Below are 16,103 nucleotides of genomic sequence, written 5' to 3'. Positions count from 1 at the left end.
ATGAGAAAAAAGAAATTTCAACGCGAAATCATCTTCACTTACAGTGGCAAAACGACTACTGGCAGCCATTTTGTCCGTCGAGGTGATTATCGGGTGATAATCCAGGATAGAGAGCCACTGCGAGCGTGCGCTTTTGTATAACCATCTGTGTGTTTATACTAATTATAATTATTACAATAATAGCAATAATAATAATAATAATAATTATTATTATTATTACTATAATAATAATTAGTAGTAGTATAATTATACTAAAACGGTGGATAGTGTTGAAAACAGGCGCTGATTGGCTCGTCAAACTCCGAATATCCTGACTGTGCTATTTACCTCCAAGCAACTCGGGAAAAAATGGCATCCCGATTTGCATCCGTGACAAGTGAAGAAAACACCCAATCAAATTAATTTTTTGTGCTGCATATTATCTCACTGTTTTAGTATAAATTATACTAAAACAACTATTCACCTCAGTGTCGGTGGCTAGCAGTGGATATTTACCTTGCCACTTCCACTTCGGTGAATAGTTGTTAATTATCCCATGAAACGATCAGTGCTATTAATAAAGAGACTTGAAAAGTTGCAAAGAGGCCTGACAAATATCTGGGATTGAATGGGACGTATCAACCCATGACCACTGATTGCTCTCAAGACTGCTCAGCCATTGATCAACTCGGCTGTCAGCTTTTTAATAGACACCTGGGGACTGTCTCAATAGCAAGATTGCATAGTACACCTTATAAGAAGCAAAAGTATGATGAATGACATTGGAAGGCCAAACATTAGTAAGAAATGAAGATGTGTGATGATTGCCTGATGCAAAAGATAACCCCTGGCCAGTACTTCGTAAAGCCACTTATTAATAACCATTGCAAAGTAGCCTCTAAAAAATGGCTCAAGAGTGGGACTTAAGACCACACGATTTTGAGCAGTTTTGATTGCGTTAATTAACTCACTCATGGCATAAAGGCCCCAGGCCTTCCAAAGGTTGGCAAATTCCAGAAGAGGACTCACTATGAACAATGAAAAGTACTGATGGTCTGTGCTCTTCTAAACCCTACAACAGTAAAATTATTGTATTAAACTGCACGCATAGCTGACTCCACAATAGTCAAGGATTTGCCAGGTCACCTATAACGCCCAGTTCAGACTAGGGGTATTCCCATGCCCAGCTCTCAGAAATGGGAACTAGACAGTGTTAACATTAACCTTTTGTTGGTGGCTGGCTGTGCAAAAAATTGAGAACAATGCCCAGGCACAGGAACTTAAGCTGCAAGGGTATATTATTAACTGATATACTGTTCCCAGAAACAGGAACGTCTTAACTTGTTTGAACATGCTTCCATCAATTTCCCATGCTTCCCTGCATTGTAGTAACTGTTTAATAATGGTGGCAGATATTGAACTTTAATTTATAGAAAAAACCAATCACAGATGTAGCTAAAATTTTGTAAAGATGATAATGTGCACTTAACAGGCAGAAGGCCCATTTGGACACGCCTCTGGCCTGCTAGCTGGCCTGCTAGCGGGCACTGGGGCATGCTTCCCTGAAACTTTAGTCTCATACTGTAAATTATGCATTTCCCTCAATTTTAGGAGGTAAATTCAAGGCCATTCGAGATATTTTCAAGCAATTTCTTGTTACCTTTTAATGAAAAAAGTGTTGAATTTGTTTGAACACATGCTCTCGGTGTCTCTTGCCAATTCTGTCATAGTAATAGCGTTTTCTTTGAATTTTAACTCGGTCCGCCAGAGCTTGATAAAGTAGCTCCGGCAGAGTTGAAGAATTTCTTTATACCGAGTACCTCAGAATCACTTTTCCTCCTTTTTCTTGCTGACATTTCAGCTTATTATTCATATGTATGTTGCCCGACACGGTAGAAATACACGAACTGCAGGTTTACCGGTACATTATTTCACGTACACAAAGTACAAATTCTGCTGGCCAATGAGCTTTTTACCAAACACACGAGATCTTGGATCACATTTTCATATCCATATAATGAATCAAACTATGGGACATTTGTACTGCCAGTCTCCATCATTACAGTTTGAGTATGCAATACCTTTTCTTTTTTCACAAATATTATTATAAAGTACATGTAGATAACAAATCCCACAAACTCAATTTACTTGATCACCCAGAAAATCATTCGGAATAGCCGGCGATTTTTTCAGGCTGCCAGCTTCTATCTACATACCTGACAATTATAATCATCATAATATATTATTAAGGTGGCAGCATGCTAAACATACAAATGAATGTAATTATACACATTTGAGAACATCAAACAACAATACATGCATAATGCACATGGAAAACACACATTGCAAATTACAAATGATTTGTTGGGCACCAAGCTTTCTACAAGTGTGTGTGCAAAGTACTCATTCCGCAGAAAGGGCACTTCATCTGAACAGGGCTTAACATTCCCCAATAAAAACCAATTTAGCCTAGTGATGAATGCTAAGAATTCATTCCAGAGCATCTTTCAAACATTTTATTGATGCTTGTGAAATTACTATAAAGGCAGGTGAGAGAACCAAATAAAAGTTGGTGAAAAAAACAAATACTAGCTCGAGTAAACTGAGAGTATCCTTAGGCTGTTCAGAATCTATAAGAGACTGTTAAATTTCTGGGGAAGGCTTGAGGTGGGTTAATGTTTCTCAGGGAGGGGATTACACAGTTGCCATCGCTGTAGGGGCTCATGCATCTCTCATAACATCATCCATGTATTTTGAACCCTTTGACATCCAAACTGGCCAAAACGAGCCAGAGTTAGTATATTTTACTCCGTCTAACACCACACGATTTTACTCGTCAATGGGTTAATTATCACTCACTGAAAAACATTAAAATTAATCAGGACCTTGGGTGTCAATCAATAATTATAATTGTTGAAACTTACCTGTTTAATTTCCTCGTAAGTGTAATATCCACCTGGACTCTTTTCTAAAACTTTAACATCACATCCTTTTGAAATAAATGAAAAACATGTATGCTTTACTGGAAATTATTTCAGAAACAATGGTGACAGACCAGTGCTTCCAGGAACACTATCCTTAAAATTCTTACTATGAGAACCTTGCTTGCCTTTGGGCATGTCCAGCATTTTAGTGGGGGGAAATGGGTGAGTTTAACTTCCCGTGGACCACTTAAAGGGAATTCAAACAAACAATTAAGACTCAAGAAAAGAGGGGCCATTTATCTTTCAAGGTATATATGCACAATCTGCAAGGCCACAAGGCGTGCAAGCCCAACCCTAACCCTTAACCAGGTCTACTACGCTTAGATAAAATGAAGGCTGAAGAAGGTTTGAGGTTAGGTTGGGGTTAGTTTGGTTCTTATAAATTTACAAAGCTCTATTCATAATGCTTTACTTAACTTCACAATCTGTGAGGCATGGTAAATCAGCTCTAGACGTAGATTAAGAATCTTATGAAGTCTATATCATTATGTCAAAATTAAGCCTAAAAAATTACTAGGGTCAGGCCAGGGTTAGGGTTAAGTCAGGCCCTCCAAAGACCACAAGTCATTTAATTTTAAGAAGAGGTACCCCCTCAGGATCATGGCTAAATTGGTTATTAAGAAGGAATGGTTCAGGTGCCAGGTAGTTTACCAAAAGTTCTGAAAGTCTTGCAAAGGGAGTATCTCATATAGAGTTTCAAGCTTTGGTAGTAAAAGGGTTAATTTACGCCGACACACAGATATTGAGATATCTCCATTACTTTTTGCCTCACCCTGTTAATTATAGTGAAACTAATAAAAATCGAAGCCCAGAAATTTTATTATCAAAGAATTGGTTTGCTGTACCTTTTCCTTGATGTTCTACATGACTGCTTGATTAAGAGAGTGAGGTCCAAAAAAAAGGGAAATACAGTTTACACATGGTTTGCCTATTTTTTTTAGATGACCACTGGGCGTTTGGGAAAGCAAGGGGGACAATGCAAATTTTCTATTTACATGGGACCATAACTTATTTTTTCTGTGGGCCTTCATTTTCCACACACTAAGTGACTATTATTGGAAGATATTGAGTCAAGCAAGTGTATTTTCTTGAGCTGAGAGAGAGCTACGAAGCTGTCAAGACGAGTCGCGAATGAGCAAGAAGAGAAAAACCTCTGGACTTGAATCTCACTTTCATGCAGACGCCAGCTGTCAAATGCTTCAAATTGATAATTACAAAAGGGACCAATGGCAACTTAGCAAATCATGCCGGGGGAAGGGGGGGGGGGGGGACTCCTGTATAAAAAGGGGAGGGATGCTAGTCGGAAATTTTAAATTAAACCCCTAAAAGAGACCATTAATTTTTATAACACAGAGAAATAAAAAATACAGTGACTTTTAATGATGGCAAAGACATCATCATCTAATACTTTCACCTACGTGAAGAAATATAAACACGTCCCCTCTGTAATAGCAATCAAATGAACCAATCACGCTGATTTGCGTCTGCATGAAAGTGAGATGTAAGGACAACGTAACCAGAGGTTTTTCTCCTCTCCCTGCTTTGCGGCTCTCTCACGGCTAAAGTAAAACCTCTGGGTACAGGGTAGGATACTCCAAGTTCCACTGTAAATGATTAACGGCAGATATTGCAATATGCCTTCAAGCAGGAGTGGATACCATAAGTTCCACAGTAACGGACGGCCTGATCAGAACGACATTTGATCAAACAGTAGTGTACAATTGTATTGAGTACACTGTAGGCTTGTTTAAACATTTATTTAATTTGTCAGTTTGAACAATTTAAACAAAGGAAAATGTATGCGGTACTGTAGTAAGTTAAATCTCTTACAGAAAAGAAATTTTCATCTGATATTAATAAAAATGATTAAAATTAAATTAAGCTATAACAGCGGTGGAACTTTGGCTATTCGCCCACATCCACCCTTAAAATACCATGATGATTAAAAAAAGTTAGAAATCCTTAATTTATTCTAATAAATGCGAAATTAATCAGGAAACGAAAATACTTGTTAACTGCCAGAAAATGGGAAAAAATTCGGTACTAAAATGGTTAAACAACAAACCTAATAACGAATGAAACGCTGAACAAATTATGAGCAAAAACTTCGCCGGATGAAGAGGGCGGGAAAACGCTAAATACTGTAGCCATGATGTGCCAATATTTTCACCCTCAAAAGAACTAATTTCCTTACAACCTTTAATACTCTGTTTACTATACCTTGCCGTTCGGCGATTTCTCTTGCTCTTTTTCCCCACATCCCGTTCTCACAAACTAAAATGCGTTCTCCTCGTTCCACAAGGTTCATGATCGAAGCTTCCATAGCCGCATGTCCTGCTCCAGTGACTGCCAGCGTGTATCGGTTATTGGTCTGAAACAAGTACTGGAGACCGGCTTTTACTTCGTCCATAACTTTGTAGAAATCTGCTTGCATGTGGCCCAATAGCGACATGGCCGAAGCGTTATAAATTCTCATGCTCGGATTTGACGGGCCAGGGCCAAAGAGAACTTTCGCGGGAACTGACAGAGGTGTAAGTAACTCAGGAGGAACCGGAATTTTCGTTTGCCAGTCCACCATCTTGATTGCCGCGGGCGAAACAGTTGCTGAGAGCGCCCTCGCTTGTAAAAGAAGGGACGAACGGGCCGCAAAAGGGAGAACACGCGAAAATTTTGCAACGCTCATCTTTTAGAAACTGTACTACGTGTACCGATTGCGTTCACTGACAGTACAACCTGTTTGACCTGTGTTGATAAACAAAAATTGCACGTGATCACAGGAAAGGTTGCATCATGACAAAGCAGCAGTCATTTTCTCACGTTTTCCTCAAAAAATTATAAAAATTAAAAAAAAAATAAAGAAATAAAATCTTTCAGTGCAACCGCTATTTCAGAATGGGTTTTTTGAAAGCCTTGTTTCATGAACCATGGACCTATACTTGGATAATTTTTTATATGAAGTGTAAACGGAATCACACCCCCTTGCACACCCCTATTCTACTGTGACGTCATGAAAGGCGTAGATGCGAATAAGTTGCGGTTGGTTTGTTTCAAGCCATTTTTTGGCTAATTTTTGCCTTCTTAATGATTTTATGGCAATGAAAAAACCATACACAGTGGGGAATGGAACACGAAGCTGCGACATGTGTGCACTGCAGACGTAGCGACGCAAGCAAAGACGTGACATCTGGCGCATAGACGATGAGTGGAATACCCATAATTGATGATTTTTCTGGGAAAAGCCGAGCTTCAATTTACCGCTCTGATGTCCAGAGAACAGGCTAATGAAAAGGGGTTTACATGTTGTGGCAATCCCAGTATGAAATATTAAATTTACAAACTCGAAAATGTTTCGTACGAATGAACATTTGCACGATCATTTCCGTGATCTCTTTTGCATATGAAAGTCTCAAGACTTCCTGTTCAATCTTCATATCACGGAAGGTCATTGACGTTTTTCCAGAGGAAGCCCAGGCATTAAGAATGATTTCCATCAGATTTTCCCCTGATTTTGTTAATTTACCAAAAAATGTGCCCTGAAATTGCCACACATGTACAACCGCTGCTTTGTTACTTAAAGAGTCTGGGCTACCTGTGTTTTTTTGTGGCAGCAGACCACAACACTGGGATCTCTCCGCTCCACCGTTTGGAAACTGTCCTTTGCTGTCCCAAAGTGGAGAGGTAATTAGGGATCTATGTGAGGAAGGGTATACGGTTTAAGACTAGAGCTATTACGAGGGTCATGAAGGGAAGGGGGGAAGGAAGGGGGGAAGGAAGGGGGGAAGGAAGGGAGGGGCAGGGGGGAAGGGAGGGAGGGGCGGGGTAGGGGCGGGGGAAGGGAGGGAAGGGCGGGGGAAGGGAGGGGGGGAAGGGAGGGAGGGGCGGGCGATATCATTTCTCAGTCCAAAATTTTGACAAGATCCCAGTCCCAATGGCAAGTTTTCTTAGAAATCCCAGTCCCTGCTACTGCCAAAATCCCAACCGGAGTTATGGTAGGGGAAAAATACAATTAAAGCATTGATATGTTGTATGAAGTAGTTAATGATACGTCTCAAAGTGAAACATGAGATTACTGGAGAGCAGAGACAATAAAGACACTGCGAGGTATAATTTGTAGCTGTATGGGATTTCTCATCCAAGTGTCTGCTGAAAAAGGCCTGCTATCACCTGACACATGAAAGCATAATTCTGAATGGTGCAATCTCTTGTTCCTCTTTGTCACCTTCAAAGTCACTGTCATCATCATCATTTCATGAGCTTCTTCTTTTCGAGTGATTGCATTGGCTGCAGTGGGTTTAGGGAAGTTGATTCCTGCTAGTGAAGCTGTATTAGAGGTAGGGAGCTTTGATCAAGGTTCAAAAGCAACTCTTTTAGCATCAGGAAGGTCCTCACTCTCACATTGCAGTGGCCATGAAATATTTGATAACATCAGGAATTTTTAGCAGAAGTAATACCCGCATGATAACCTCTGATAATGTAAATCCCATTTGCACCAAGGACTTTTTATCTCCCATTCCCAGTTCCCAAATTCCTGCCAAAAAATCAGGTCAATCCCAGCTCCCATTTTACCCCTTTATGACCCTCTATTACAGATACCATTACAGCACTCTGTCTCTCCTCACTGGGTTTTCAGACCACAAGTAGATCCAAGAGTTAGTCTAGCCAGGGTTTGACTCCACACAATCCCATTTTCCTGTGCTTGGTGACCCCATGAAAGCCAGAACTGAAGTCATATGTATTTGCTTGACATCTCGTGAACCTCAGAGGCTTTCTAGGGCCCTTGAAACAATAATATTGAAAAAAAAAAAAAAAAAAAACAGACCAAATTAAGGAATCCAAACTAAAAGGGTGCTCACCTGCTGGCTATTCACAAGTGCAGCTGAGAGGTTGACAAAGAGTACCTAGAACCAGTTCAGGGACCTGTGGATCTGGTCCCAACAGAACTTGAGGGTCTGTCACCAAAATCACTAGGCTATACTACCTCCATGAGACAGACCAATATGATAAATATCTTTGCCAAAATTGTAAAATCATTTAAAAGGTTCAATTGATAAGCTCCATATCTGTTGGTAGGAAAAATAAAATAATCCTCCAATAAAGGTTAGTTTTAAAGTACAAGTTCACTTTTTCTTTTTGTTGATGTAAAATTAATGACCATGTTCCTACACGCAAAGAAAGAAGACAACTTTAACAATTATTAATGTTTCTACTCATTCTGGTCATTTCTCATATTAAGGACAAGTATGGGCTATTAACCACCTCCTTTTTGAATGCAATGACAAGCAGAGTTCCTTACAGAATGCCCAATACTAATATTAATAGATAGATTTAGCCGAGCCTAAAAGTGGAGCTCCCGTGCTATTTATTCCTACAAGAAGTTAACATGGCTTGAGACTGCAATCCAATCAAAAAATGGGTACCTGGTCAGCAGTCAACTGGAAAAAACAAAAAATGCTGACCTTAATGAGATTTAAACTTGAGCCTGCAATATGGTCACATGTGATGGTCAGCAGATACCTTCTTTAAAAGGTGTAAATTAACCATAACATGACGGATGTCCAATATCAAAGATGTTCCTGGCAAAAAACTCCGGTTGCACCACAGAATTTCTTATTGGCATATGTAGAGGGGTAGTTGTACAGTCACCAAAACCAAATTTCCTACCACGGATGGGTTACCATATTTTCTTACTCATGGTGCTCCGCACGCGCTGAGCTCCGCTATAAAATCCCATTCCAGACTACTGCAATGCATTTGAATTTCTTAACTATTATAAGTCTACTACAACTTCTTAATTAATTTTGCTTTGAAGGTTTTCTCTCACACTTAACGCACTATAATACTATTTGTCTGTGCATGTGATAAAAAAAAGATACATATGGCAGATGTTACTGAACTAGCATGAGGTCCGTACTGGTGAAATATTGGTCAAGTTTATAGAAAAGGTGAGGTCCATAAACTTGCAAAGTTAATTATAAGGAACAAGACCAAAATTATCCCAGTACCGACTGAACAAGCTACATGTAGTACTCAGCAGCCTTGCCACTGTTTTCTTTTTCTTCTTCAGATTCTTTTTCAGTACTTGTCTCTTTGCCTGCTTCTGTTAACGATTCTGGAAATGTAAAATTCCTACAAGAACTCCGACATGACTAAATAACAAACATTTCTCACATTTTTCTTTTTATGTTCGAGAAAATGGAAACAGAAAATGAGAACAGTCCGTATTGCAAAATGCGGACCGCTCCGAGAACCAATTAGAAATCTCTTCTTTCCATTTTGGACCAGTTTTCCTCGACAATAAAAGCATACTGTAATCACAGAAAGTACTTTAAGTTGAAACCCAGACAACATGGTTGCTGTAAAACTAAGAAAGCCAACATCTTGAAGTATTTTAGAAGTGTTAATCATGTAGTAACCAATCACAATACATTTATCACAATGGCCTGGACTCAAGAACTCAAAACCAAAAACCACTATCATCTAGGAATGCACTTGATTGACCCTATTCCGGAATAAGAATATGTGGAGCGATGATTTAAAACAGTACAATGAATGCCTGGAGTTTTGAAGCAACAGGGATAATATTTTATTTATTAAAGATATGTTTAAAATACATGTAGCATTTAGCAGCTGTTAGGCCATTTTAATGTGAATCTCTGTAAAAAACAAAAGAATTTTTAATGTCTATTCCATATATTCCTGTTCCAAAATACGGTCAATATCGAATGCAACCTAGTGCTATCATGACTGACTGGCTTTTTACTCACAACACAATGATTGACATCCCTGAAATATTTCAGGATATTTACAGTTTTCTGAGTTTGATAGCATGTGATAGCTTAGCATTTAATGACACTAACATTAATGAAAATATTGCTGTTTACACATGATGCCGAAATGAGCAGCTCTTGCCCAGCTTCAACACACATTTCATCTTTTAAAATAAGTGCAGCTTGCCTCCAGTGTGATTCCGTGTAAGCACCACTGTATGTAGACAGTGAGTGTTTGGTGTCCACATGCATCATAAACCAATAAGGAATAGCATGAATTTTCCCTGATTTAACAACTTTGACCTTCTGCTCACAGCGAGTTTCTAGCATTGAAAGAACTTTGTGATTGTCTGCAAAGTCTTCCATAAAGTTCAGGCTGAAAAGGGTTATGTTTTCAGTGAGAGCTGTGAAAGGAAGGTTCGTTAGGTCAAGATCAACTTGAGTGGAAACTTGAAACTCATTGACAAATCGCCCAATGTCAAGTCCTAAAGTATTGTCTTCATCAATAATACAGCAATTTGCAAACAAGAAAGGTGATTCAATACACATGCAGTAGAGAGTGAATCCCATGGGAAGGATTTGAAACTTGCCTGGCGTCAGCAAGCAACCCCGTGCAAATACAACGTCTTCAATGACTTGCTGGCGAAGGGTTCCCGATGGTTCAACAATGTCACTGATCAAAACATTCCATCTTCTGTCCGTTCCATCTTTGGCAATTTCTTCGAGTCTCTTAGGACCATATTCAATGACAGAGGGCAGGTCATTTCCAGTCAAAATGTGGTCAGTCCATGTTGCACTATGTGGAGTACACATCAGGATGCAATCTGCCTGACCCCTTGATGCAAACAGAGAAAACAGAGAAGGGCCACATGTGATATCAAGAACATTGCACTCATTAGTGCCCTCCACTGACTTTAGACCATTATTCAAATGCCCAACACTATAAAATTCAGGTTTCAGGCCTTTGATAGCACTGCAAATAACATCTTCATAAAGCTCATTGAAGACCTCATCATTCAACCGTCTCATGTATGAAGATGGAATAATGGTAACATCACCAAGAGAAGTGCTTTTCTCAACCATAGAATCAGCATCTTTTAGATGAACTTTCTCTTTTGCAACATTACCTTCACTCAAAATGCCACCAAATGTCAATCTCATGCAGTCTTGAGATATATGACCATGAACAGACAGCAAATCTCCCTTTGAAACTTCATGATCTTTCCTGTCCAAATGAAAGGGGAAAATTGCTTGTTCCCAACAAAGAGAATTGTCATCAGGTGCAGTAGAGAGAGTGGTTTCATCATCCAAAAGCAAATCAAACCAAGCTGCAATTGCATCAACTCTGCCATCATTTGCTGCTTGGATCTCCAAATGCAAATCTCTCTCCCTGCATAAGCTGCTTGGATCATTAAAATTGAATTCTGCAACTTTAAATGGAGAAGAAAGGAGTGTGAATCCACCTCGGAGATTATTCAAACATTCAGTGTTGTATGGCTCCAATTGATCCCATACATTTATAGATGATGCCACTTTTGTTTTTTGTTCCATAACTTCACCACCTATGCTGCACTGGTGAAACATCCTCAATCCACACATGAATGGTTTGCATCTTGACTGATTCTTGATATCATCACACATGATTACCACAGCAAACATGACAGCTCCACCTGGGATTACTTTTGAAACAGGATTCAAGTCAGATTGTTGCAATGCAGATCCCTTGGAAGGCAAAAGCAAGTGTGTCCAAGCATGTTCAATAGTTGTTAGGATTCCCTCACCAAGAAGTCCACAATCTAAAGTCTCAGTGACGACAAGGGAGACTCTTTTAGGGATATCGTCACCCACTTTCATATCAGTTGACTTTTTATGTATGGTGTGAACTTGTGTTTCCATTTTATTAGCTTTTAAAACATCATGACCCATTTCATACATGGTCTTTGACATTTCACATGCATAGACCTCTTCTGCACCTCCTTGGACTGCAAACATGCTTAAAATACCAGTTCCACTTCCGATATCTAACACAGTGTTATGCCCTTGCGATATGGCTCTACAAACGGCTTGTTTGTAAGCAGTGTTTCGTTGCTTATCATTAAGCATCCTGAAATGCCATCTCTCTACCAATAAATTTTTGAGGTTTTCGAGATTTTCCTTTGCTCTTAAATTCATAGGATTGACTTGCAGTGCGCGTCTAAAACACGAGGCTGCTTCATCACTGAATCCTAGCTTCAGTAAACTTGCTCCTGCGTTGATTAGAATGTTTTCACTTTGAGGATACAGCTTCAGAGCTTCTTGAAGGCAAACCATGAGTTTCTCTAGCTCTCCATGGCGTTCAAGAATCTCGACCCAGTGGCGTAAAGCGACGATGAAGTCTTCTTCCAAGACTTTTCTCATGGAAGGCTCGACATTTGCAATAAACACCATGTGCGCCAATGCATCTCCGTATTGTTCTCGTATGAGGGAGTTCTTGGCAGCTTTGAAATACTGTGAATATCGCGAGTTTGTACTCATTTTACTTTTTTAAAATGACAGTACATTTACGTATAAAACTGGACCGATGCAAATACACTGTAGCTATCGGTTAACCGCCATCGGCCGCCATATTGATTACAAATTACCGCTGTTCAACTAAATGCAGGCTCTCAGCATGAGTGCGAGACTGAATGTTGCTATAGAAATTGTGTAAACCTTGCTTCCTGTAAACTATCGAATAGTACGAAAACGTATTAAAACAAAACACTGACACAGCTATGGCCGCTTCCCACCCCAATCCATTAGCTTTTATTCCCGATTATGTGGAGAGGAAGGGATCTCTTTTTTTACGATCAGATCACATGGACTATTCCAGACCAACTCTCGTGTCGAATTGGTGAGTACGGTAGAGGGTTGAATTGTATTAAAACATTCCCGGAGTTCGATTTGCTTGCATGAGGTTAACATGTAAATGGATGCTTTGGATTCGCGTGGGTTCAACTTGAAATTAACGCAACGAGAACATTGTTTTGAGGTAATACAACAAATGGCACCAAAATCTGGGAAAGGCTAAACCGCTGGTGATTTAGTTCTCTGAGCTTGCAAAACCTACAGCTGTTGGTTGGTTTAGATTAAATTGTTGTTAGAGGTGCAAATGCTGGCGAAAGTGTTTGACTTTGCTTCATTTTCTGTAGGCATCAGGCCAGGGAAGCAGAACCTAAAGACTATGACATAAAAGATTATCAACCACAGAAAAGAGATCTTCATAATTCTACATACCATCGTATTGGAAATGTTACTGATGGGGTGAGTCTCATTTCCTGTTTCACTCAAAATTATTATTGTAATCTACTTTTCTAGTTACTGTTTTGAGATCTCAAAATTAATAATATATATCCAATGCACCGATTGAATTGCTACAGATGTTCTGATTGTTAAAACTGTGGTAAGAACTTTTATGCAAATACATGTAAACACCCACTTGCTTCAAGTGAAAAAATAAAGGAACCCGAAATGTAACTAAAGTAAAATAATCATTTTTATTGCCATGTTTGCTGTAAATATACAGCAATAAAACCATGAATTCTCTTTTGAACATGGCCAAATTGGAGGCTCCAACAAGTATGCGAGCATGCAAAGAGGGTAGCAATAAAATGAAAACAATTATTTTTCCACGTTTTCTGGAGCCATTCCTGAGACCTGAACCTCTTTAAAAAAGGAAAATAATATTATTTAAGGCTCTGTATTTATTTCTTCAATTTTTTTGTTAGTCTTTCCCCAACACCACAAGCCATGAACAAATGGAGCAGGCTGTGAAATTTAAAAGTGATTTTGAAACAAGAGAAACCAGACGGCAGATGGTTGACATGGACACATTTAACAGCATCAACTTTCAAAGGTAGTTAATTATTATGATTTAACTACTTCACATGCATATAATTATTGCAATCATTTCCTTATTTTTTCACAGCAATGAACACCCTGTAATTGCGTCAACTCTTTGAAGCCGCCGCAGCCTGAACTTTTGGCCTGGTCAATCTTGTTTTCTCTTGTCAAACCAGTTTTTCCAATGCAAGCATCCTTTTAAATAAGACTTAGTGACAAAACTGATGGTTATAATTGAGCCGGCTGTACCGTGAAAAACCAAGATGGCACCAAGATCTGGCATATTAGGCCTGGGTTCGAGAGTGTATCCAGGCAACATGCAGCGCATACTCAATAAAGATCTTACTTGATTCATGCAGTCTTAATTCTTGAAAATGCCAAAATCGAGGAAGCAATTAAAAGAAAGACTCTGCTAGCAGCAGGATGAGCAATAAAAACCAGCATTAAAAGATTGCCAGGATTAATATTGTAGACAAGCTGATAACATGTTATTTTCACATGTGAAAAATCACTGTTGCTATGGTTACATATGAAAATCGCACCTATCGTGAAATGATTTAGTATTTCATTGGTGTTTATATAATAAAATAATAGAATATTACATGTACATGGCCGCTTGGAGATACGAAATTTTTCTTCTCGTGTTGAAAAATATTTAACTAATTCACTGCGCTCACTTGTGAAATATTTTTCAACATTCACAGAGAAATTTCGTACTCTGCACGGTCACGTAGTATCCTCTATGTCTGGCATTTTATCAAGATATGTCAAGTGTTTTGTTCACAGTTGGTCCAAAAAGGATTGGGGGCAGATACAGGTGACAGCAGTCTGGTGGAACTCCCTGATATCACTTCCAATATGAACGCTTTTTTCTTTTCACTTGTCATTATCCCTACATATTAATTAAATTAACCTACTTTTTTTCAATATTTGACAGTGTTACACACCATGCAAGTGCTTTCATTTAATTTTGTTTTAATACTCATCTGGTATAATTATTTAAAACAGAGACACTGGAGCTCCTGAAAGAGGGTTTGGTAGTGTCCTGCCGAGGCATCCTCCAGATCATGGAAAAAGGTCTTTATGCCACATTAATTTTTATAACAAGATATCCTGTCTTAGTTGCTCTTTAAGAAGGGTATATCGTAAGCAGGATAGGGCTTCCTGTCAGGGCCTGAGGGAATTCTAGTTAAGACACAGATCACTGGGTGTCAACCTGGCCTTCTTCTGATGACATTCTGTAATGGTTTGTTTTTTGCAGTCTCAACTTAGTAATTAACTCGTCCTAGTTGTACAGGCAGTACCCATCCTCCCTCAAGTACACTTTGCTTTTTTCCCTTATAATATTATTCATATTGCTTTGTACAATACTTGGAATAATAATTGCAATAATTGCAGTTGAAAAGGGCCACATATGGCTCATGAACTACAATATTAATTTAAAACAATCAATTTTACATTATCTTTTTAACAAAAGAAACATTAATTGCAACACTGTCATTGGATAATTCTTTTTAAAAAGCTTAAATTAATCTTTAAAGAAATATTATTTCTATTACACTCAAAATTATTTGAACAGGTACCTTGACACCACGTACAGAGTGGACTATGATTCCCCCTATCCGTATGAACCACAAAAGGTAATTTGTATGTTTCATAATTTGATTGTAATGTGGTATCAAAATAATAGCCACAACTAGTGACTGTATCTTGAGCAATATTAATTAATAATGCTGACATCCTAGATGTCAAAGAGAACAACCAGAAATGGATGTCTACCAGCTCTCCAAGTCAGTTACATCAAACTTCATTATTCTAGCAAGGATGAAATATTCAATCAACTTAAAGGAAAACAGCAGCATACTTCTCATTGCTTTTCATGATCCAGAATGCCAATCTTCTCATTGTTTTATAAAGATCAATAATTATGAAGTGATTTCCGAACTAGAGCTTATTGGGTTTATTATTGTTTTCACATGAAAGGTCACCCTTGCAACTCCTCTTGTGTGTACCTTCCATAAGTGGATACCCAAATTACTCAGTACTCAGGTTTTCACCTTAATTAAAGAAGTCAGCTTTTACTTTATAACTGAAGCCATTATTTTGTCACTTGCAGACACCTCCTCCAGAGCCTGATGTATCTGCTGCTTGGCGAAAGTGTCACTCACAGTTCACTGATGTGGACGATTATAGACGTCATGGATCAAACACTTGGCACAATGAGTCTGGCGTATATGCCAACTCTGCTATAAGGGGGGAGGTTTTTAAACCTACCAATCCTATTCCTGATCGGTTAGCTTGAATTATTGCATCTTGGTACAGAGTGAGAACTCTTGAATTGAAATAATGTCAAAACAGATTTCATTTAAAAACTGACCCAATAGGAAAATGAACCTATTTTTAAAATTGTATGCTGTAAATGAGATACAGCACAAAATTTATAGATACATGTATGTTCTGATCACAATTTTTAAATATAAACATGGCAAACACATGGAGTTTGTGTTTTTTG

The 16,103-nt window shown here is 38.6% G+C and overlaps 3 protein-coding genes across 4 annotated transcripts in view; 1 reads left to right on the top strand and 2 right to left on the bottom strand.

The window, feature by feature from the left end:
- LOC138052784 (alanine--glyoxylate aminotransferase-like) overlaps positions 1-5,928 on the bottom strand; it is a 19,231-nt gene extending 13,303 nt beyond the window's left edge. The window contains exons 1-3 of the mRNA XM_068899362.1: positions 5,184-5,928; positions 2,904-2,968; positions 951-1,051 (exon numbers count right to left, since the gene is read on the bottom strand). Of these exons, the coding sequence (XP_068755463.1) occupies positions 951-1,051; positions 2,904-2,968; positions 5,184-5,646 (629 nt within the window). The 5' untranslated portion in view covers positions 5,647-5,928. The remainder of the gene's footprint in view (positions 1-950; positions 1,052-2,903; positions 2,969-5,183) is intronic.
- A 57-nt stretch (positions 5,929-5,985) lies between these two features.
- On the top strand, positions 5,986-16,086 carry LOC138052806 (cilia- and flagella-associated protein 95-like). 2 transcript variants are annotated; one of them, XM_068899395.1, is made up of 6 exons: positions 5,986-6,641; positions 12,901-13,012; positions 13,477-13,604; positions 14,600-14,668; positions 15,171-15,231; positions 15,708-16,086. In XM_068899395.1, the coding sequence occupies exons 1-6, from the start codon at positions 6,490-6,492 to the stop codon at positions 15,891-15,893; spliced, it is 708 nt and encodes a 235-aa protein (XP_068755496.1). In that variant the 5' UTR covers positions 5,986-6,489; the 3' UTR covers positions 15,894-16,086. The 2 variants fall into 2 exon arrangements, with proteins under 2 accessions (XP_068755496.1, XP_068755497.1); XM_068899396.1 differs by lacking the exon at positions 5,986-6,641 and adding an exon at positions 12,415-12,602.
- LOC138052800 (protein arginine N-methyltransferase 9-like) lies at positions 9,578-12,345 on the bottom strand. Its single transcript, XM_068899382.1, has one exon. It carries the CDS (start codon positions 12,242-12,244, stop codon positions 9,800-9,802), a length of 2,445 nt encoding a protein of 814 aa, XP_068755483.1. The 5' UTR covers positions 12,245-12,345; the 3' UTR covers positions 9,578-9,799.
- Positions 16,087-16,103: the final 17 nt, after the last annotated feature.

Source organism: Montipora capricornis, chromosome 6, assembly GCF_036669925.1.
Source record: "Montipora capricornis isolate CH-2021 chromosome 6, ASM3666992v2, whole genome shotgun sequence".
NCBI lineage: Eukaryota > Metazoa > Cnidaria > Anthozoa > Scleractinia > Acroporidae > Montipora > Montipora capricornis.
This window is presented reverse-complemented; position numbering and strand designations above follow the sequence as displayed.